This window comes from Taudactylus pleione, unplaced genomic scaffold (assembly GCF_031769625.1).
Source record: "Taudactylus pleione unplaced genomic scaffold, aTauple2 ptg000201l, whole genome shotgun sequence".
Taxonomy (NCBI): domain Eukaryota; kingdom Metazoa; phylum Chordata; class Amphibia; order Anura; family Myobatrachidae; genus Taudactylus; species Taudactylus pleione.
Genome location: NW_028284603.1, coordinates 56,693,700 through 56,718,152, shown reverse-complemented (window position 1 = coordinate 56,718,152; position 24,453 = coordinate 56,693,700). Strand labels below are relative to the sequence as shown.

The window sequence follows — 24,453 nt, the reverse complement described above, 5'->3', positions numbered from 1 at the left end:
AACATGTAATACAGTGTTTAACACTAGTAAAACTAAATATGAAACATGCAAATTCACATATTTGTGTTAACATGTCAAACCTACATGCATAACAATTTGATTATAAGCAATGGAATTAGTAAATCTCAATTTAAGTTGTGTTCATAATTTATGTGTGAACCAGTAAGTAATAGAGCGCATGCATGTCCTTATTAGTGAAATTCAGGTTTTCGTATACTTTATTGTTACGACAGCCATTGCAACCCTTGTAAATCGAATTGCTAGGTATAACTGTTTCCAAATGTTATGTTATTTTTGCTTATAATGTTAACAATTGGCAGTTCCTGATTGCGGCCAGAGTATTTGCCGAGTCTAGACTGTCATCCAGCTCACTGCATAAATACCGGGTGATAGAATGGGTGGCGGGCCAAGACTTCCAACTACTCAAACCCTGTCTGATCTTACAAGTCTATGCACCACCTTTGAAGTTTCCTAAGGTCCTATTGCTGTCAATTACATTATATACTGCATATCTAGCTAGGCCCATTTTAATGAGACAGGATTAGGACGACTTCTACTAAAGCTATACTTCATCATGCTCCACATTTGCAAGGCTCATCTTTGGTATAAAATATTAGTGGAGATAATCCTAGGATGACCCATCGGACAACTGTTTCTCCCAAATCACCAAAATCGGCGAATTCGTGAGCAGGGTTAAGCAATGCATTGCCTGCTATATATAGATTATGTAGGAGAGGCTTTTACGTCAAGCAGACAAGGAGGTAGGTACGGTAGAATGGTTACCACTGTGACTTGATTGCTTAATGTGGGCCTTTTCCAGAATAAAATAGCATCTGTGCAATTAGATACTTCTAAATGGCACTTACTTAGATGGAAGAAACACGGAGGGGCCTGATAAAGTAAACTGCTTTCTTGCTTTCAGTTAACCCTGTGAGTCCTTTAATGCCCTGGCATACCTTGAAGTATATGGTAAGTCCTTCTTGTTTAGAGAAATATATAAGAGTAATAACAAAGAGCTGGCTAGGCTGTACAGAAAGCATTGCACAGAGTTCAGATGCTAAGCAAGAGGAGAGAGAGCAAGTTGTGAGAGTAGGGAATTACAAACAGGAGAGGAGATTATTATTATTTTTTGAGCTTCTCGGTTTGTCTTATTATACTCTCACACCTTTCATTCCTCCTCGTTTCCAGATTGGTTCTTCAAGCACAAGGTAGAAATAGGACTCTTTGTCATACTCCTCTCTGTCAAGTATTTTAAGGGAAATGTACTTCCTGTGGGGACACAAGACAAAGGGAAATGGATGTTTGCAGTCTCACACACATGCTTTAATGTTCATCTAAGCCCGATGGTTATTATGAGGTTATGATCGAGGAACATGCACACATCCATTCAAGTATCTTGTGGGGCAAATGCACGAGTAATCTGTGATCTGAGTAAATACTTTGGTGATATGTGCTGTCTCTCTGACCAACGATCCAACTGAATACTTAACTGTCTACTGTACTTGAATTAATCAACTCAATAGAAATTAGGATTATTAAAGCTCTCCTGGCTTGGCCCCTCGTATATACGTAAATGGATGTGTGCATCTGAGACAATGATTGAGTAAGCCATCCAAGTGTTCTTAGTCAGACGTATTACTGGTTAGGGCTCAGCCTCAGAGCAGATCCCCCACCTTTCTTCTCACTCATCTCCACCAGACGAGGTTCCCCAATCTCAAGGAAGAAAGTCTTGTTTTTCTCATATTCCTCATCATCAATTATTTTCACTGATATGGTTTTGCTGCAAGAAGAGAAGGAAAGATTGAAGAGAGGAAGCACAGAACAAAAGGAAGGAAGGCAGCAAATGTACAGCAAGCAGCACTAGAGATAGGTAGAAACAGAGCACAGATAAGATCTAGCAAAAGATATGAAACAGCCAGTTTAGACTAAAAACTCCCTTTTTCAGTAACATATTAGTGGACCAAAAGAACATTATTATTTTTTTTAAAGACCTGGAAAAAAACTGTAATACAATAACATATCATACAATAACAATACATAAAATGTAAATCCATGTTCAATATTGATAAAAGACAATAAAAGGTTCAACTAGTTGGGACACAAAACACAAGACACCACTCTGCTTAGGGTGGGCCAACGTGATCCTTATTTTGCAGACTGTACTTTTAACTAACTAATTATATTGTACACGCCCACATTTTTCTTTTGACAGTATGCATTAACAATATTATAATATATTTGTACACAGTAAGTAATTAAAACTATATATATCCATGATTAAGAACTGAACCATGGGTTGCATAATCTGAGTCCCAGGCTAGAAAAGTTAAGAACCTCTGTTTTAGACAAATAATTTAATAGTGTGAATAAAACTGCCATAGTATATCCTTAACAAAACAGTAAGGCACAATGAGACAGGAGTAGTGCGATGGAACCAAGCTTTGAAGAAAGTCATAACGGATACAATTAAATTATAAAGAACAAAGAAAAAAAGTTGATGCTAAAGGAACTATATGATATACTGTACAAGCTTAAATAGTAATCCAGTCAAGATGACTTTATAAAATGTTTTAGATTATATACAGTCAAGACTCTTGAGTGACACAATATTACCTGATCAGAGGGTGGAAGGAAAGATAAAATAAATAAAGGAAGTCTTAAGGAGTAAATGAGTTTTAAGTGTGGTCTAAGGTTGTTGTGAGCATCTAGCATTTCCACAGGATGTATTATATGATGGATTTAATGCAATGCTATGGAAAGATTTTGCATTTAGGAACATTTGGTGTTGTAGATCACAAGTAAAGTCGAACTATGTGGCTATGTTGGAGGATCCCTATAAATTCCTATCTTGCCTCTGTATCACCGTATCGCTGGACAAAACACTCAAACATGATGGCTGTACTGTATACAGTATGTGTCTCACTCTGGCTACAAAAGGCTCTCAAGGGAGTTGTATGTAATGTCCACATGAACATTGTGGATAATGGGCCTGATTCAGAGGTGGATGTTAATCAGGGTTGCCTACCTTTAACATTCTCTTCCCGGGAGAAGCCCGGGTAAAAGAAGCAGCAGGGGGCCGACGGGGGCGGGGCTTGACGATTCGCGTCATTAAGCCCCGCCCCCTCGCTGTAAAATTGCCGCGATTGGCCACAATTTACATAGGGGGCGGGGCCAAATGCTGTGATTCATGCAGAATCACAGCTTAAGCCCCGCCCCCTTAACGGAGACCCGTGATTGCCGCGGGTATTCTCCTAATTCTGCCCACTTCACTAGGAAGTGGGCAGAATGCGGGAGAAATGCCTACCCTTCCGGGGGTGCGGGAGCCTCCCGCGAAAACCGGGAGGGTAGGCATGTATGATGTTAATGCTAGTGCGGCTGCAGTTTCTTTCGGAATCGCAGCTGCGATAATAAGCACTAATAACTTATAATACTAATAACTTCACGTTGTGTACTTGCGAGCGCTGGAGATTGGAAGCCCTGAGACGCCTACTTTCAATGTCAGTAGACAGTGCAAATCCACTGATGAACTCAAACACTCCACCATCGGCGCACCATAGTGATGATCATAAACAGTTACAACACCCTATGGCTGATGCAGTCAGTCATTATCCTTCTAAACTTTCTCTAGACATGGCCTCTGTGGCTGCGACTCTGCGCTTAAGAACACAGATGCGTTTATTGACACGCCTTCACACTCGCATAACACACCCATGAGACGGCCTTTATTGCGTTCACTTCATCGACGCTGCACCCACTTCTCAATCAGGTTCTTATCAGCACCATAGTCACGGCACCACAATGTCAACCTTGTTAAAATGATAATTAATACATTTTAATACTGTCGGTAGGACAACATTGTGGGGCTGGGATTATAGTCTCAATAATAACACTGGCCCTGATTCAGAGCCGGACACTCCATAAAAAAAAAAGACGCCCTGATTCAGAGCTGGATGCTCTGAATCAGGGCGTCTTTTTTTTTTTATGGAGTGGCCTCCTGGCCGCTCGCATAGCTGTGGGTTACCACCCACAGCTATAGTGAGCGGCCATGATGATGGTCGCGATGGTCAAGACCATCGCGACCATCGGGCTTGCGACGAGATCCTTGTGGTAGGGTCTCGTGGCCGCAAGCCCAAGAGAGCTTTCAGCTCAAACAGAGCCGAAAGCTCTCCCACTGACATCACTTGTGATGTCAGTGGGGCCGCCCCCGAACGGTAGGCGTTCTCATGGGAACGCATCCGTCTGGGCAGCCACCCCCCGGCCTGCCCACAAAGGTGGCATGCTGTCACTCAACATCGACAGCACGCCCCCTTTGGTGCAAGACCCGGAGCAACGGATTGCCCCTCGCTATCCGGGTCTCGCGCATGCGCACGACGGAGCCGGCTCCGTCATGCGCATGCGCTCTCGGCCACCATCAACCCGGTTGCAAGTGCTCAGTTATGGGGAAAAGTCTGTGCCATGCGTTAAATCTGGATTTCATGAAAATGCCCTAAAAACAATACAGAGTTATTATTGGTCTGGGTTATTAAATTGTCCTTTAAGATGCCATTTTCAATACCAATTATATCATAAAAAAATTAACAGACACTTCTTAATCATACAAAATAAATAAACACAAATTGTATAAATTGTCATATAATAAATGTTTGAAAAAAGTAAGCTAATTCTTACTAAACTAATCTTGCATAGACAATGCATTCTGAAAACACACACAAACACACACACAAACACACACACACACACACACACACACACTGAGCTACCACCTAATAGTTCAATTTCTCTGTCATTCCCTTTCTCACAATGTCTATCACTCTCTCTCTCTTGTTCTCTTTTTTTCCTCAACACCACAAGCTGCCCCTGCTCTGCAAAGTTTCACAGACCCCTGGAGCATTGGATACTCTGTTTGAGGGCCATCCAATGAAGAGCCCATGTCTGAATAAAAGTGTGAACAATAGCACAATATATTAGAGTATGGTGGACTAATGTAGTCTTTAGTCCCTTCCGTTCTGATTCCGCTGGCATTTCTTACTTGGCAGTAAAATAACAAATGCAACTACAGCTGGGAAAATGAAAGAAACAATCTGAACTGGCAGCATTTCCCCGGATACCACACAAAAACTGGCACTTCAAGCCATTAAAGTGGCTAATTATTTTGTTATTGGCTATTATGCTTCAAACATCATGTACGTCAGGCGCATCTTCCTTAATACAGCTTTTGCCAATAAACAACCCAGTGTATTATCATTTAAAGTGGGGAGACAGAAGGGGTGAATCCACTTTTTGCTCTCATTTTGATTAATTAACCAGATTACATTCCAATAAACCCACAAGTCTGAATGTGCAATCACTATGTTATCATACTTTCAGACTCCCTTACACAGTGTTTGCTATTATCATCACTCTCCAATCAAAAGATACTTGCCAAGCACATTCACAAGTACACTCAGTGAGGAAATTGCAGATAAAACAGAATTGCCGTGCAGGAAAGTCTTTGGTAAGTGCAATTTATTTGACATTATTTCTGTGTTCTGAAGAAACTACAGGCCTCGGCATTAGAATACATCTACAGTAGCTGTCGTGCACAGAGAATAGTATCACCATGTCATTTGGCTAACAATCTGTAAGTAGTCCAACAACTGAGAGCTGTCACCCAGGAGATATCTTCTCTCCCAGGGTGGGATGTACTAAGCATCGCATTCGCGAAACTGCATTTTCGGGGGTTTTACCACATTTTGCACTTTAGTACATCATGCCCCCAGTGTGTCTCTGGCAGGTGAATGTTAGATTTCCCCACTGCTGACACCAGTTATGCCGAGAGCACTGCTCCAGAGTTTTTTGGGGGGCTGAGTATTTCCCTAACAGAACAATTATTTTTATAAAATCTGTTTATTATAAGCAAGTCAACAATAAGTAACCATGCATAGAAAAATAGTTCCATTTATAGAGTACTATAATGTAAGGTGATACAGTACAATGAACATGGTCTGAAAATACGAGCAAAAGAAAGTATAAATGCAACATCATATCAATCAATCTTATCAGTGATAACAGATCCATGATGCACAACAGGACAATAAGGAAAGGTATGGGTAAATTGATCAACTTTGAAAAACAATTGGGGGGTTCTTCCACACACATACATGTTGTCTCATACCAGGTAGTGGTACAGAAGCATCAAAAAATTAATTGTTTAACTGGTTCTAAAAGGAGAGCAATGAAGCTTCTCCAGGTATCAGAAAGACGTTGGGTCTGACTTTTCTTCTGAAGGGTGGCCCCCACCCAATCCATACAGAAAATGTACAAGAGCTTTTCTCTGAACAAAGCCATTGGTGGTTGAGCTGTTTATGTCCACACCTGGAGCACGCTTTTGCTGACTGCCAAGAGCAGCTTGCTCCCTGCGAGAGTATTCTCAGTCCGTCAAGGGACATAAAAAAATTATTTATTAAAAAAATACACATAGAAAAAAATGCCCTAAATGTCCCCCTCATAAAAGCCACAGCTGGGGGCTGCTTCATACAGAGGATTGAGCTGAAAGACCAATCATAAACCGCAATCAAAAGATTGTGACATGTAATTGGTCCTCCTGCTCACACCCCATTCCACATTTAAAGGTGACAGGAGGATCTGGAAAAAACCGCTGTATGAAGCAGCCCTTGCCGGACAAGTTCAATGTTTTTTTCAAGGTGGCACTGCAGCTATAAGTCAGTGATCTAAATTGTACAGATGTGTCTTCAAACACCTAGCCTCAATATGCCATGCAGCGTGAGACCCTTGGTGTCAGGGGTGAGACTCTGCTGGCGCCAAGCTTCTTTTTCACCAGGAAATGCTTCTAAGAAGCACGAGGAGACTTCACTGATTAATTTGATACTGTACTGTATGTGATACCTGTATATCTGTGTGCGACAGTCTGTAAATGAAGCACAATGGAACTAGGCATGGAAAAAAGCTGCGGCCACTGCATCGCACAATTTCGTATACAGATTCATATCAAATGAATCAGTGCAGTCTCCTGGTGCATCTTAGTGGCATCACATTGCAACTAAGACCTACTTTGGGTGAAAAAGACAAAAAAAAGGCCGTTGGCACAAGCAGAGTTGCACAGGACTTGGCAAGCTGAGAGGGCCTGTTTGGTGCAACTGCAGCAATAATGTATGGGGACACATCTGTATGAATAACATAAGATACAATACAATACACTTTATTATTCTTAACAAAACAACATTGAATTTTTAACGGAATGTCAAATTTAGACACTCCAGCATTTTAAAACAAACAAGTAAAACATTTCCATAGTACTCAAATTGGTGCATTTTGACAGTTCAGTAAATGAACAGCAGTTGGGAAAAAACTATTATATAATGGCTTTGTGTGTGTGTACACACTCCTAATATGTTTCTTAGATGGTAACCTTTCAAAAACCATATCATTTGGATGACTAGCCAAGATACCTCTAGTCCTCTTTAGTACTCTACTCTCATAGAGATCCTGAATTTGCGGCAATGTTACAGCAATTACTCTACTGGCAGTCTTGACCACACGTTCAAGAGCAACCCGCTCGGCAGCAGTGCAATTCCCATACCATACAATAATCCCGTAAATCAGGACACTATTATACAATGATAAAAACTTAAGAGCGTCTCCATACTCAAACAAGCCACCTTTAATAACCTCAAAAAGAAAAGGCGTTGCTGCGCCTTTTTCACTATAGACCATGTCAGACCACTTCAAAATATGAGAAACATTTCTGTGTGCAACTGAGGCCTGTATTCAATTAGCTGCGAAAAGTCCCGGACTTTGCACTTGTTGTACTTTCGGCCGCATTCGCCTGTTTGGGACACAAATTTGTGGCATGCATGTGCCCATGTTTCACCCTATTCAATTGCAGAACAGGCGAAAACACAAAAAGGCGAATGCAGGACAGGCGGAAAGTACTAAATAGATTGGAGGAATCAGTCTGTACCCCAAAATAAGACGCACTGACACTGGAAATCATTACAGTTGTGTACTATTAGCCCTAATAAACGTACTTTGTGTCCTTAATTTTTGATAAAAGCTTTCTAGAAGCATTTTTGTAAAAGTGGTGAAGAATGATATACAATTGTGGTGAAAATAAATAGTCCAGTCAAATTTGGGGTACTTGAAAAATGGGTGCTAGCATATTTTTGTGACTCTAATGTGCACTTTCAAAAATGTTTAAAAAGTCACCTGCTGCATGCACCTGCAATCCTAAAAACAGCCCCCCAAGGAACCCATTTCGCTAGTTTTTATCCTTGTCCCCTCACTTTTACTTTTTCGCCCCAAACATGACATGTCTTTTTTGGGGTGTTCTGAGGTAACTTTTTGGGGGGCTGATTTGTCCTTTTTGGGGGCTGTCCAAAGGGTCTGAATCAATTCCCCACATCTGCACACCAAAATAGAGATTTTGCACTTTTTTCCGCCTGCCATTCATTGGAGAAACTGTTCCGCCTACTCCATTGCATTGAGTTTCCGCTTAGGCGAAAACGTCCTGGAATTGAATCTGGAGATAAGATACAAACAGGCGAAAAGCGACAATAGCCAAAACTTTTTTGCCGATTACGGGTTTTCGCATCTAATTGAATACAGCCCTGAGTCTGTAAATGAAGCACAATGGAACTAGGCGTGGAAAGAAATAAATAAAGCAGATTTACACCATAGTCACTTTTGTAAATCAAGGTAAGAGGGATCTGTAATCAGTAATTACATAGAAAGAAGGTGATAGTATACCAACAATAATGGTTATATACAAGCTTAACTTAATCGCAAGTTATATATCCAGGGCTGGTGGTGCTCCCTCAAGACAGCAGTACATAGATTAATGACAAAAGAAAGGAGAAGACTCTTTGTTTTGTTGGGGAACTCTTATAAATCAGTTTAAGTTTAACATTTAACTTTTATTTATTCAAGTTAAATTAAAATGTCCTTAAAGTATGAAATATAAGTAATTGACATTAATGTCCCAATTATGTGAAAAAAAGAAACAATTAGTGTGGAACATTAGATTGTGAGCTATGTAATAAAGGTGTGTATTTCAGCTATTTAGACTGACACGATCTTTTATAACAATATATTCGCCCACCTTTAAATTTTAACCAAGTGATGTAATGGTATTTCATAGACTCATTGACCTTTTATCTCTTCATGAAATAGGACAGTTCTCTGTCCATCCAGGAGAGATCATTGGACTTTACCATACGTCTATAGAATCCTTGATATTTTGATGTTAAATTTTTTTTTTCTTCACGTAATTAGGACATTAATGTCAATTACTTATGTTTAATACTTGAAAGGCATATTATTTTAACTTGAATATATAAAAGTTACATTTTAAACATAAATTAATGATATTCTCCTTAAAATGACTATTTATATTGATACTAAATCCAGTGTTCATTTCCAATTTACTTGACTGAGGAGAATAAAAAAAATATACACTGTATACTTTGTTGCCATAATGACCGCCAGTGGCTGCTATGGTTTTTTTTTTCTTCATGATTAAAATTAATTCATCTACATTCTGAGCAACCATTTCAGAAGAGCATCTCAAGTTCGGCAAACAGAAAGCAGACCGCCCGTTATGAATATGTATAGCGACTGCCCTTATTTACCTCTGTGACAAATTTAATGAATACAAATAGACATGTAGGTAAGAGGCAAATGACATTTATCAGAGGAGCAAGCAAAGTGGCTTTCAGTGAATTTATAAGCAATGATAACTGAAATTGAAATGTATAAAAGAGCACTTCTTGGCAGAGGCCACCGGCATCTGACGGGGTTAGCAGAACAGTACATCATCTCAAAACCATTAGCAGCAAGATCAATAACATCTTTAGCAATATGCATTACTTTGTTTACTGATTTCATTCTGTGGGCATGAGAAGGGCTATTCTTGGCTAGTGTAATTAGTCAAAATATCTCAATCAATCCAGCAACAGCAGCAGGCGGTCTGTCACGCGCTATATGACAAAGCAAAGTCAGATAAACACATTAGAGTTTATATTTTTAGAATATATTTTCCCTTTATAAAGAAAATAAATAGGCAACTGGGAGCAGTATGCTGATAACATAATGGGAGGTTTAATTTATTAACATGTTCTATATAATGAGGTCATGTCCTATGCAAGAATTCAATCATAACTGAATGTTATCAAGTAGCTGTCGTGGTCTTAGACTATTTATTGTTTCCATTCAATTTTTCAATTTAAAAATGAAGTGTTGGACGGGGATCAATAAATACAGAGCAAAACCTTCCTGTTACACTTTAGTTACTGGGCTTTCTTATTTTGACTCTTAGTCCTTCTATGTCATCGGCTGTATGGTTATCCAGTAGAGTAGCTGCTTAATATCTTTTGACTGATTCAAAGTGACTGAGCATCAGCGATTCTAGTCAATATACATTATACAAAGGGGAAATTCCACATGAAACTGCTAAGAGGTGAATATGTCACAGTGACTTCAAGATTGCTTCTTCCCGGAACATATTAAATATACAATATGTTTAGGCTGAGATTTTGCTGTCAGTTGGAAGATATAACGCTGAGGAGCCATAATGGATGGTATCTGGAAATGCTTCTCTTTACTAAGGTCATTTAGAGACTGCAAAAAAAAAAAAAATGTGGGCCGCAAAACTTGTTTCTGTAAATGTACAGTGTCTATTAGATATCACCCGCATACACTGGTGTACGCCCGTATTCTCTCTGTTGGAACTGCTCCAAGAAAATGTTTTCTTTAGTGGGATTGTCAGTCCTACTGGAAATGTTCATTGTGGACAGAGTGAAAAATGTCACTTGAAAGTCCAGCCTGCTAACACATTATCTTCACAGCTTCTGTTTTCTTTCTAAACTACTGCTCTATGCTATCTCCTAACTCAGTGGCTCCCAAACTTTATTGAATCACGGCGCCCGATAGTATCAGCATTTACTGTATTTCATGGTACCTCTAGGCCAAAACTTTCTTATTGATGATTTCTGAAGAAAATATTAAGGCCAAATATAATAGGATGAGAGTTTAGAAAATGTGAGAGTTTAGCAGAAATCTCTCACAGTGGTGGTTTTATCTTCAAAATGGGAAAACATCTGGATGAGAGTTTAAATTGTGAGTTTTTTGAATCTAATAACAGGTGAGTTTACATGTTCTCAGACTCTATTACATTGGCCGAGTTTAAAAAGTGTCAGAGTCAGTGGCGTATCTATAATGGGTGCAGTGAGTGCGGGGCACACGGGTCCACGCACTGCACACCCTGCATCCATATTTTTTTAAACTCACCTGTCCGTGGTCCCGCGTCGGGTGTCAGTGCTGCTCAGAACACCAGAAAATGGCCACCACGGCTATATTTTTCCGGAGTCTACTAATGCTCCGGTTGCTGGCCAGCCGTGTCAGTCAGCTGCCGGCCACCGGGGAGAGAGGAGGGGGCCCCGCACGGGGAGTGCACACAGGCCCCCTCCTCTCTTAAGACGCCCCTGGTAAGAGTTTACTGCTAAACTCTCACATTTTCTAAACTCTCACCCTATTACATATGACCCAATGATGGCATCTCACTGGGATGCAAACCTCGTGGGAAGATTAGAACAAAAACTGATTTGCTAATTTCCAGTTAAAATGAACCTATATCAGGAGGTACGCAAGCCTTAGTTATAGTAAATCAGGACGCTTGCATTAAATATCCAGAAAACAGATTCTAATTGCAATATCTCAGGCCCTTAAAAAGAGTGTGGTATGATATGTCAACATTCAGAATGTCGACATTTTCTGAATGTCGACAGTCAACAGATCAACGTGGATGTTATGTCAACATTGAGACATGTTGTAATAATGTCAACATGCTCAGTATTTCAACATTGTGCATGCCGACATTCAAAATTTAGCTTAACCCTAACCACAACCCTTGCCCTAAACCTAGCCCTAAACTTAGTATTAACATTTTATGTCTCCATTTTGACTGTCGACATGAACAATATCACTTTATGACCATGTTGACATTCTGGGCATAAAGCATTAAACGATTGGGCTTGTAAAACTTTGATATTAACGGTAATAACTAAAGCACTCTATGATTGCCAGGAGGAGGGCAAACAGAATTGGAGAACTAGAGCTGAATGCATCATCTAAATGTGACAGTACAAAGGAACCCTTTCGATTAAGATTATGATTTTTTAAAATCCATTCTAATAGGTTATCACTATGGCTGACTGAATGTTTATTTTCTGTTATAACCCTCCCAATGCACAATACAAATACAATTATGAGATACAAGCTGTTTGCAGGAACTGATAAAGACTGGGAGAGAATCATAATGTGACTTGTTAAAATGGTACAGTATAAGCTGATACCGGTCAATAGTCTGAAGCTGGTTTTCAATGGTTTCCTCTGTAAATCATTATAGTATGTGACATATGTGTTTATTTCAGCCACTGCCATTTGCACTGATTAGAGTTCTTGCATTACTGAAGCCTATTTACTCTGCATTCATAGTGAATAAAGAGACTGTATATTGGTTCAACCCAACTAATGGATGCATCCATTGTGTGTATATGATGGGTCTACGTTTATGTGCAAACAGCTATATAAGCCCATTTGCACTCATTCTGATTATGGACATATTCACATTCATTCTGTAAGTCTAATTCTATAAATCTAAATAGGACTGTTCATGACATAGGCCTCAAACTGGGGCAGTCCCACTTAAATCAGGTCAATCGGGAGGTACTGTATGCAATGGGAAGAAAGTCTTGGTGGTGGGATATATCCATGATTTAGAATTTCTCAATAAAAGATTTCCGGCTTACAGATTCCATTCCTATATTATATATTGAACTCGCAAGAGACCTCTACATATCAAGACTATGAATTGAGACAATTCCAATAGTCATCAGTGCAGAAAAGTGTTTGCTGCTGCCAGTGGCGTAATGAGGGTATTTGGAGCCCCACCACCCTGATATGTGCGTGGTCACTTAAAAATGGGTGTGGTCACTTAAAAATGGGGCGTGTCAACATGACACACCCCTTTATTTTCACGCTGAACATTCCTATCCATATGCACCTTAACCCCAGTAGTACCCCTTATACAGTACCCCCAGTATGCAGTTGTGGTCCCTCTTATGCAGGCCCATAGTAGTGCCCTTATACAGTATCCCCAGTAGTGGTCCCCCTTATACAGCCCCCAACTGGTTCCCCTTACTCAGTGCCCCCAGTAGTGGTCCCCCCAAATGCAGTGCCCTATGTAGTGTTCCCCCTTATGCAGTGCCTCCAGTAGCAGTCCCCACAATGCAGTGCACCCAGTAGTGGTATCCCCTTATGCAGTGCCCTTTATATAGTGCCCCCAGTAGTAGTCCCCCCCATGCAGGTTTCCCAGTAGTGGTCCCCCTTATGCAGGCACCCAGTAGTGATCCCCCTATCTAGTGCCCCCTGTAGTGGTCCCCGCAGTGCCCCTAGCAGTAAGCCCCTTATATAGTGTCCCCAGCAGTAGTCCCCCCCCCCTCCCATGCAGTGCCCCCAGTAGTGGTCCCCCTGATGCAGGCTCCCAGTAGTGACCCCCCCTATCCAGTGGTCCCTCCTTCCTGTTATTGCCCCCAGTTGTGGTCCCCCCAGTGCAGTGCCCCTAGTAGTAGGCACCTTTTATAATGCCCCCAGTAGTAGATCCCCCCCCAAGTAGTGGTCCCCAGTTGAGGTTCCCCCTCCCGATTAAGTGCCCCCTGTAATAGCCCCCCACAGTAGAGGTCCTCCCAATAATGGTGCCCCCAGTAATAGCCCCCCCAGTAGAGGTCCTCCTAATAATGGTGCCCCTAGTAATAGCCCCCCCCAGTAGAGGTCCTCCCAATAATGGTGTCCTCAGTAATAGCCCCCACCCCAGTAGAGGTCCTCCCAATAATGGTGCCCCCAGTAATAGCCCCCCCCAGTAGAGGTCCTCCCAATAATGGTGCCCCCAGTAGTAGCCCCCCCTGTTGTGCCCCCACCCCAGTAGAGGTCCCCCCAGTGGTAGCCACTCCCGTTGTGCCCCCAGTAGTGCTGACAGGTTTTTAAAAATATATATATAAAAACATACTTACCTGAATCCATGCTGCTGCTGCTCCTCCAGTCCGCGACGCCGCTCCCGCTCCCGCCAGCCAGTCCTCCCGGGCTGGCACGCTCAGCATAATGGGACAGACGTCATGACGTCTGTCCCATTACCCACTGCAGGAGCCGGACGGAAGTCCGGCCCTTGCAGTGGGTGCTGCAGCAGTCAATGAGAGTCTATCTGATTCTCATTGGCTGCTGTTTAACACACGCATCGCCGCCAGCGCTGGTGGCGATGCGTGTATTATGCACAGCCTGAGCCCGCCTCCTGGCGCTATTGGGCATGCGCTCAGGGGGAGGGAACGGGCTCAGGTGTGCAGCACAGGACCGGCGCTGGAAGCCTAGCGCCGGTCCTGTGTAAATGTGTAGTGCTGACCGCACTCATTGCGGTCGGCGCTACACTGGTGGCTAACTAGGGCGGGCTGGATCGTGGCCAGTGGCGCCCCCCCGCGCTGCCGGTCCCACAGCGCCCAGGGCACGCACCCTGCCTGACCCCCCCTAGTTACGCCACTGGCTGCTGCCAGGCACTGAAATCCCTCTAATTCTCAGTGTGCTAACCCAACAAATAACTAATTAACCTTTCACATCTCACGTCTAACAAAAATCTGCTGCATGCACTGCAATCTCCTTTCAGCCATTCCTCTTGACTGTGCCAGGAAGATCCATTGCCAAATTGATTAGTTTCACACTACTGCAAATGTTACACCTTCCTGATGGCTTTTCCCGGAGACAGAAAAGGAGCCCAGAACTAGTTTATTCATATGATGATTTTTAATCTCTGGCACACTTTCTTCCTTACCACAAACCAATTATATGACTTTATCTGTAGCAATGTTCAATGAAATATAGGGTATGTATATTTTTTTTACCAATGTTTAATGCAGAGCTTAAAATTATACCTAAATAGGTACATTTAGTCTGACTTTGTGGTGTATGCTTATATTTGTTGTGCTGTCAGTGTCAGCTCTTACACGTTTCGGATGTTAGACCATCTCCTTCCTCAGACATGGAAGTTTTCACCATAAAAGATATAAAATATACAACATGATGTTTTTGTGTCCTGCATGCATCTGTATTTCGTTTGAGAGTCCATGCTGTGGTTGCATCCTTTCACTATTGTATTTAGAGAATATTGTAAATAGAAATTTTTTTACAGACTTTTGTACAGTATTTGTGCTTTATAACATTTTATTGTTCTCTTTTAGACTAGCTTTATATGCTTTTTATCCACCTCTGATTGAGTTTGTACTAATTATATGCAGTTTTCTTATCACGTATGGTATAACAACTGCCACTTAGAGGCTTTCTCTTCCTTTAATTATGTCTAACATATCAAGCACAAGGTTTTGTTGCATTTAATGTAATACAATTTTTCGTTAGTTTATTCCACTTTTACTGCGCTGTGCCTATCAATTCCCACCCTCTCAGACAGTTATTTACATGATTTTTATCAATATACAGATACAGAAAACAGTAATCAGTAAGCAAAGATGAGGATAGGAAATAGGCTGAATAGAAACATGATTTCTTATGTGCCTAAATGTAGGTCATTCTTAAGTGTCAAACATTTGTTATGGGTTGGATCTGACTAATATTAAACCATACTGACCGATAATCACTAGACCAGCAACTTCTCAACTTTGAGAGCACTAAATCTGGGGCTGCTATCTTGCAAGATGGTTCCCTAACTAAATGCATTTGAAACTCCCCATACAAGCAATCCAGAATGCTGGTTTATCAATTGGCAGATTGGCATGTAAATGTACCTTAATTAACCATAAACACTGGCATCTAAGTGATTTCCTCTAATAATAATCTATACAAATCCTCATCTTGCCCTGGTATTCTACAATTTGCCTTTTCAAACAATCTCTCAGTTTCTACACTACAGTCACCCAAACACTGCAACTCCTACAGTATATGCCGTGCTCCCTATTAATGCTGCATTTGTCTCATACTTTACATATAAGTCATTCACCTCCATTTTTTCCTTCTCTTTTATAAAAGGATATAACCAGAAACAACTATGTCCCACAGATATCCAGATATCATTGTGGTATGATTCAGTAAGAACTATGAGAACTAAAGTATCCTTTGGTATGGGGAAGGAAGGAAGGAAGAAAGAAAGAAAGAGAAAAGAAAGAAAGAAAGAAAGAAAGAAAGAAAGAGAAAAGAAAGAAAGAAAGAAAGAGAAAAGAAAGAAAGAAAGAAAGAAAGAAAGAAAAAAGAAAGAAAGAGAAAAGAAAGAAAGAAAGAAAGAGGAAAGAGAAAAGAAAGAAAGAAAGAAAGAAAAAAAGAAAGAAAGAAAGAAAGAAAGAAAGAAAGAAAGAAAGAAAGAAAGAAAGAAAGAGTGCTTGGACTATAATACTGTATGGCAGATGTAACAAGCCATGAATGAAAACATGACTCACTGTGATCACATAGAGCTGTGAAGTGATCATAGTATCTGCCCATATTCCAGTATAATGCCAACCTCCTTTTCCTTTGCAGCTGCAAAATGTCTATGGCATGTTGTATCTGAAGGATAGGATGTAAATATGATTAAACTACCCAGTGTGCATCATCCAGCAGGACCCAGACTTTCACATTTGCAGCTGGTGAAGACGATGCTTAGTAATTCCATCTGGCTAAGCAACTCTTCCTGTTCTCAGCTACACTTTGCCAGTCAGTCTGCTTCATTTCTCCACCCGGCTTATCCCAAAGGTTCATATGTTATATCGATACCGTTGCATGTGCCAGTCAAAGCCTTTTCCAGCTGCAAGAGTCTAAGTAATATCTTCTTTCTGGATGTGCCAGGAAACTATGACCCAGCTGAGAGCAAGTCTGTAACATTACAGCAGTAGTACAAACACACACAGTGCTATGTGATGTTATGCTGTACATCCAGACCCTGTAACTGTATTACACTACAGCTTTAATCTAGATACTTATATCACAACAGATTGAGTGCTGTTTTTTTTTCCACATAATATAGTTTTAGTGCTTCCTGATGAGCCCAAAGTACTCTTAGGGTTGCCATATGGCTATTATTTTACTGCAGAAAGGGGACTCATGCCAATGTTATTAATAGGGCAGAAACAGCTAGAAAAAGTTCTATGTGCTATAGGTTATTAAATGGTAAAACTTTACACGTGCTTTATATTTTAATAATTATAAGACTGGCAGACCCAAAACCCAAAACTTTAAGGTAGGCATTGGTCTGTAAGAGCACTTATGGACTCAAGTGCATGATGATTGGCCTATAGACCAGAGACATGATACTTCTGGCTTAGAGACTCAGTGAGGGCCCAGAAACTGATTTGGAGGTTTCCTATAGAATGGATCTGCAACACATTTTCATTGGGAACCACCTGTTTTGGAGTAACACAACAATGATAGATTGAAACAATTGGGCCCAGCTATGTTGTGTAGCACCATATTACACCACTAGGTTCTCCTAGATGGAGCAGATCTATGCAGTACGTTGTGTAATCATTTCCTCATGTGGTATCACTGCCTAGGTCTACATGGCTTATTTGTCATAAGATATAATCTATGATAAACGTAAATACCAGCATTATTATTTGACTGATTTAGCTGATTTATGATGGATGGACCAGGAGATGCATCTACAACTTATGAATTCTGCACGGATGCTAACATTTTAATGTGCAATAGAAAATAATTCAGACATCCTTGGTCCATGACTTCAGTTTGTTAAGACATAGGGTTATAAGACATTATTACACCCTATATCCTGTAAGTAAAATATATTGTCAGGATCCTCATTTTTATACAACTTGCAATCCTTTTATTGATTTGAATTTTTGTTGACATCAATATATGAAGTTGTCCTATTGATTTTGTTACCATGTAAATGTCATCCACATATAACAATGTGTCTTCTGTCATTGTATCTAGATTAATTGCAATAACAAAATGTCTTCCCCAAGTACAGTATGAGAGTGACCGATGACCAAAACTGACACAATAGCTAATATTGTATAATTTAGCAAGTGAACTATTAATTTCAAGTCCTGAGGATCCAAAAACTTACTGATTGGAAGTAACTACTCTATGCTGTAGGCTACATAGTATCCAAGTCGAGCGTGTTCACATATGTAGCCTATTCATCATCCCTTATTGCCTTTATTGGCCCATTACCCATGTGGAAATGATATTTGTGCATGTTTTAAGTAACGGGTCCATTCATTATTAGTTTGTCAGTGGGTACCAACACCATTCAGATGGTGTTGGTTCTCGGCGCCTCGCTCCTTCCTTTGGGTAGGACGTCTGGGATGTGATCGGATCTCTCCTACAGCCTCCCCACTCGCGCCCTGTGGCCATGCGCATGTGTGAACTCAGGTCCCACATGTGCAGTCGGCCGGCTTGGGAGTGGTAAGTATCACTGCTACTACAGTGTTAGTGATCGAGGGGACAGCTGCTTTTCAAGGGCAGCTGTCCCAAAACTGGAGCAATACTGCATTGCTCCAGTAATTAAGTATCCACCTGGATACTTAATCATCGTGGACCATCCAGTCCTCAGTGATGAATAGGCCCCATGGACACATAGGAGATGAATGATCTTAAATAATCTGAGCTGCTGCTGTTAACATGCTAATGCTCTAAATCTCTACCATGTCTATGTTGTCAGTATTAAAAATAAATGAAATTGTCAAACACACCTGAAAATGTTCCATATTATAGGGTATACCAGCCATACAAAACTACTCACAAAGTACTACCCACTGAAAATGTAAATGTGTGTGCATAATAAGTATGGTAATATAACAGGCAACATTTTCATGTAAATGACTAGAGACCATGAGCCGTATTCAATTTGAGCCGGTCCGCGATACTTTTTTGCGGCCCGGACTTTCCGCCTACTTCGCCTACGCCGTTTTTCTATACGTGATGCAGAATAGTATTCAGGTGTATTTTTTTCAGAAAATAACTTATCTCAGCAAATTTAGGGTACTTGAAAATGGGGGTCAGCATATTTAAAAGTTGCTAAAGTGAAGTTGAAAAAAAACATGAAAAATCCACCTTCCGCAAGCACCTGCAATCAAAAAAACACTTGGGGCATACTTGGGGACCCCCCCAGAGTCAGGTTCGCTAGTTTTTAACTTTGTACACCATCTTTTTTTTTTTTGCCCCCTTTTTCAAAGTGATTTTTTGGGGTGTCCTTAAGTGTTTTTTAAAAAAAATGTTGACACAGTTTACCTTTGGGGGCTGTCTGAAGGCTGCACGTGGGTTCCCGCAATGTTGCACCCCAAAACCCCAATTCTGCACGTTTTCCGCCTGCTGTTCATAGGCGAAACTTTTTCGCCTAGTACATTGCATTGACTTTCCTCCTAGGCGAAAAGTCTTTCAAATTGAATACGGGGTAAAACCAAAACAGGCGAAAATGACGTAATCGGCAAAAAAGTATCGTGGATCCGGACTTTTCCCCTCAAATTGAATACGGGCCATAATGTGTGACTTTAGCAGAAGCTACTGTATAGGTCATTGATAGGAGAATTACAGTAATGTTCTCTAGTAAGTGCAGGAATGTGCAGCATTGTATATAAAGATGCACAATGCATGTATTTACATATGATATTAGTAATAATATATATATACATAATAAATAGGGACAACTGTATTACACTAGGCAAAAGAGTAGAATCAAGATCCGAGAAGCGGAGACACAAATCAAAGATGACTGGAGACAGTTGTAACAAAAAACAGAAATACAGTCTGCTGTCTTAAAACAGAAATGCGCCCTTTGCTTTCCTTTTAAATGTAGTCTAATATTTCATTTTACGCATCATTAATTACTACACTTGATTGGAAACAAGGCATAAAAATATTTGACACAATCCAGATGGCATTCTAAATGTAGAAGTTACATTGTTTTCATAACAACGTCAACTGACATCATTGTGCAGGCAAGTTATTTGTTATGTGCATTGTCTTGAGTGACCTCATTGAGAAATTTCCATAGTTGAAGCCAGAAAGATCACATTCATAGCAGCGGAACAGTCGTTCATCATGAGCTACATTCCTATACATCAGAGTAATATAGAGCTAGATATGTCTTTTGCATATATTATATAAACGCTATACTGTATAGCTCCTTTTTTATATGTTGGGGTAATGCCTTTGAAAAAAATCGCTGCTTTAAATCCCGCCAACAAAATCCTCCAAAAATTGTTGATTGTGTAATATCACACCTCGCTAAATATACCCATAAGAAAGCAATCTATCTGCATTCAGTGAGAAAATATACATAAGGTTATCACCCAGATACAGGTGACATTGCATTGATGATTATATTGTAAGAGAGGTGTTCTCCATTAGCAGTTCTCAGGAATTGCCTTGGTATGCTTGCAAGCTGCTATGATAGGATGTAACAATGGGTGAAGAAGTGAAGGGGGGTACTGAGGGCTCTATTCCCTCACATGTGAGAGACAGGGGCTGACTTAGACACGGGAAGTCTAACAAAATGCCATCTAAGAAGGTTATGCAGTCTTCTAAATATCCTTAGAGGTTGTCTTCCTCATAAGCTGTTCAGTCATACAATACTGTGGAAAATGCAGCTATTATATCCCATTAATATTGATGTGTACAAGCCAGCATTAACACAGAGGAGTGTTAGATAAGCTGCACAGAAAGAAAGGCAGTTTATGAGCAATATTCATTTCACACTTACGTTTAACAGGCTTTTGCTCTTATTAGTTATTCATTAGGAAGAGCTTGAGGTTAATATTTTAATATAATTTCCACTAATAAATATGAAAGTCATAGCTGGTAAAGGCCACTACCGATAAAGCATACGTGGCAGTGTCTTTGTCTTGTTTAACTAACTTATTTATTACTAGATGATGGTGCGCTGATCTTATGAGTAATTCTGACACATTAAAAGTTACCTTGACAGGGCAGAATTTAAACCAAGACGCCAAAACCTTTTCAAAATCAAATTATTTTATATAAAACACATTAAATCACATAGCACTATACATATGTGATTTCATGTGTTTTATATAAAATAATTTGATTTTGAACAAATTTTGCCGTCTTGGTTTAAATTCTGCCCTGTCAAGGTAACTTTTAATGTGTCAGAATTACTCATAAGATTAGCGCACCATCACCTAGTAATATAGTGGTGTTTCTATAGATATTCCTAGGAAAGTCTTTTTTGTAAGGAGGTACACACAACCTACAGGTGTGTGCTGCTATTTATCAACAAATCTTTTTTTGATTAGCGACCAGCTTTTCGTTGTGTTGTTTAGCTGATTTCTTCAGAAATGATTCCCGTGTGCGGTTTAGCTGTTGCTCTCGATCTGTGTCTGAACTGCAAAAACCAGCAGCTTGAGAATACTTGCCTAATGACAGGTGTATACTGTTACAAGAAGTCCTAATAGATAGATACATAGCTGTCTCATATTGGGGGATGGAACAAGGAAGATCCTGAAAATCTTAAACCAATTTGCGCCATACTTGCCTACTTTTGAAAAAATAATTTCAGGGAAATTGTGTAAGTAACACCTATGAGCGCACGTTAAAGTGGGTGTGTACAGAGACGTGTCATAACACTGATTTACATCCAGATATAAATGAGTCCCAAAGCAGTTAGTAAGATCTACTGTACTTGTACTTGTTGATGAAAACACACTGATACTTTTCAGAAAATGCATGTAGTCATAGGGATTACTGTGCCTTATAACCAATGCAGGGAATGATTCTAATGATCCCATTTGAATGTATATATCTTTGGTTCTTTTTATATATAAGTTTTTCATAATGGGGGTAAGGCAGAATCAGGGAGATTGGTAGACTATTCAGGGAGACAGGGAGATTGTTACTATTTCAGGGAGAGTTGGCAAGTATGATTTGTGCTAAAGAGTTAAACTGCTCATACTCAAATGACCACATTTGGTTACATTGCCACCCACTTTCATGTTCTGCGATTCGCAATTTTCTTGAGATAATTAGGACAGTTAGAAGGTAGCAGCTTTGAAAATATCACACGGACATAAGAACAATCTGTAAAAAAAAAAATATTTAGTGAAAAACAAACATTTTTAGTCTAAGGCAGTGGTCGGGGAACAGGGGTAAATGGACGGACAGCTGTGCATGCATATGAATCATTGCATGCCCGGCTGTCCGTCCATTACCCCCAGGACTGGAGGTCACTGGCACCGGGTGCAGCGGCGCACCCGCTGCACCCGGCATCAGTGACCTCCAGCCCAGCGCCGCAGTGAGGCTCTAAGCCGGACGCCCACTGAGATGTTATTACCAGCGGGCGCCCGGCTCCTTCCCTGCAGCGCCGCGTTAGCCGGAGGCAGGAGTTCTCTTCTGACGTCATGACGTCTCTCCCATAGTTCCGAGGAGCAGCCGGGCGGACAGGACGGCGGCGGATGCAGGAGCGGGGATTAAACTAATTTTTTTTTGTACAAGCGGCACTGCAGGGGCATTATATGGGGGCACTGCTAAAGGGGCATAATTATGGGGGCACTGCTACAGGTGCATAACTATGGGGGCACTACACCAGGGGCATTATATGGGGGCCCTACTATAGGATTTCCTTCCTTTCAAATCAAGGGGGTAACGTCGGCGTATCTAAATATATTTTGGGGTAATAGGTAAAAAAGTTCCCTGACCCCTGGTCTAAGGACTCATGCACAAAAGCACCATTTTGGTCTGTAACCATTCTGCTATGTGGAATTGTGCATCCATAGACACGTCTGCGGAGTTGAGGTCCTTGGAAACAGTGAATAAAGTAGGTATATGTAGACACACTGCAGATGATTGATAGAGTGACACTGAAATGGCGCTGATGTGCAGGAGGCCTCAGGATTTCTGGTTTCAGATTGGTTAGCAGTGGGAAACAAAATAATATTTTATTAAAGACCATCATAAGCATTCATTCTATCAATTATATGCTTCATTTCTAACAGCTGGCTGCTATTATAGTTCTATTATTTATAATGTCATTATAAAATGATAGAGGTATTCCCATGCAGAGAAATCATCAATTAGGTCAAAAATGTTTTTTTATTATAAACAAACAAAAAAAATACTTATATAGGGTAGAAAAATGCGTATGTTTTTCTCAGCCTGATAATCGTAATCAAGCATGAAGCATTGGCTGAGGTGCAGTCCCAAACCGCTGGCCTGAATAATGTGCTACGTTAGTGCGTCTGCCGTTGAGCTTACATGGATGGCCCAGGAGAGCTGTGTACGTAGTGCAGTGTGTAATTCTAACATATGGATGAAGCGGGCAGCTCAAATGTCTATTCCTCCACGGTGCAAATGCTAAAGCTTTTCACATTCTGCTACATGATTTGGTTCACTGCAAAATGCCTATTATTTCACCCAGGGTCACAATAGTTAGCTGCTGTATGCAAGCACACAGACACTACACAGAAAGGTGAATACTCACAGTATGTGTCCCACCTGAACAACTGTTTTACTGCTAATAACATCAGAGCCCTGGTTTCCAGTCACAGCTTAGGTAAACTGCCGGTGGGAAACCACAGCTTGGAAATGAGAGACAGGGAAATGGGAAGCGAGAATATACAGTTATACCACACAATATGCAATTAAACAAGCAATATCTGAGCATGTATAGGGTTGTGTCAAAAATTGCTGGGCAGATCCGGTTGCCTATAATACAAGCCAACGTAGATATACACACTTACACGCATTAGGCCTGATACTCAGGGCCTGATTCAGAGCCGGACGCTATTTGCGGACGGTCGTTCCTAAAAAAGGGCCAGCTATTTAAATTGAGCGCTCGCTCATTGCGGTTTGTTGACGCCTCTATGTCTGAGCGAGCGAACGAAAAATGTGCTCGCTATTTTGTAAAGACGCCCCATTGCCGTTCGCATCACACGTCATCTGCGGTATTTATTTGATTAATTGGATACATCGAAAGGCATCTGAACTGCTCGCAGTGCTTGTGGTAGGTTTATCCAACCGCAATCACTGCGAGCAATTCAGGCTAAAAGACAACCCAGTGACGTGGTCGATGACGCTCCTTTACTAATTATGCACTCCCATTAAACGCCCTTTTTACCGTTAGGCACGCCTGCGTTCGGATCTCCACTCTCCCGTTTTCAAGCACCTTCCAGTTACCACCCACAAACGGTACATTCCGTCAATCAAATTAGCAGCCCCTCACTGTTTTGCGAGCGCTCGATTTCCGACCGCAATGACTGGTTTACGCATGCGCATTACAACCCATACGCATGCGCAGTTGTGCGAACATCGCTCACAGCGAACGAGCGGCTCTGAATCAGGCCCTCAGTTCGATGGATCTCTGTTCATGGGCACAAGTGGCGAGTTTTTGCGCACAGCGCATGCGCAGGTACAAATTTAAACTTTTTTGTATATATCCGTCCTATTCTGAGCCGGATG

The 24,453-nt window shown here is 40.9% G+C and overlaps 1 protein-coding gene across 24 annotated transcripts in view; it reads right to left on the bottom strand.

Moving 5' to 3' along the window:
- The window catches only part of LOC148518421 (sodium/calcium exchanger 1), a 369,187-nt gene that overhangs the window by 115,697 nt on the left and 229,037 nt on the right, over positions 1–24,453 (bottom strand). For 9 of the 24 annotated variants that reach the window (XM_088477618.1, XM_088477616.1, XM_088477625.1 and 6 more), the window contains exon 2: positions 1,166–1,269. In XM_088477618.1, the coding sequence (XP_088333744.1) occupies positions 1,166–1,269 (104 nt within the window). Of the gene's footprint in view, positions 1–429; positions 440–1,165; positions 1,270–1,639; positions 1,781–24,453 lie in introns of all 24 variants that reach the window. The other 15 variants (XM_088477615.1, XM_088477614.1, XM_088477622.1 and 12 more) reach the window with 5 other exon arrangements.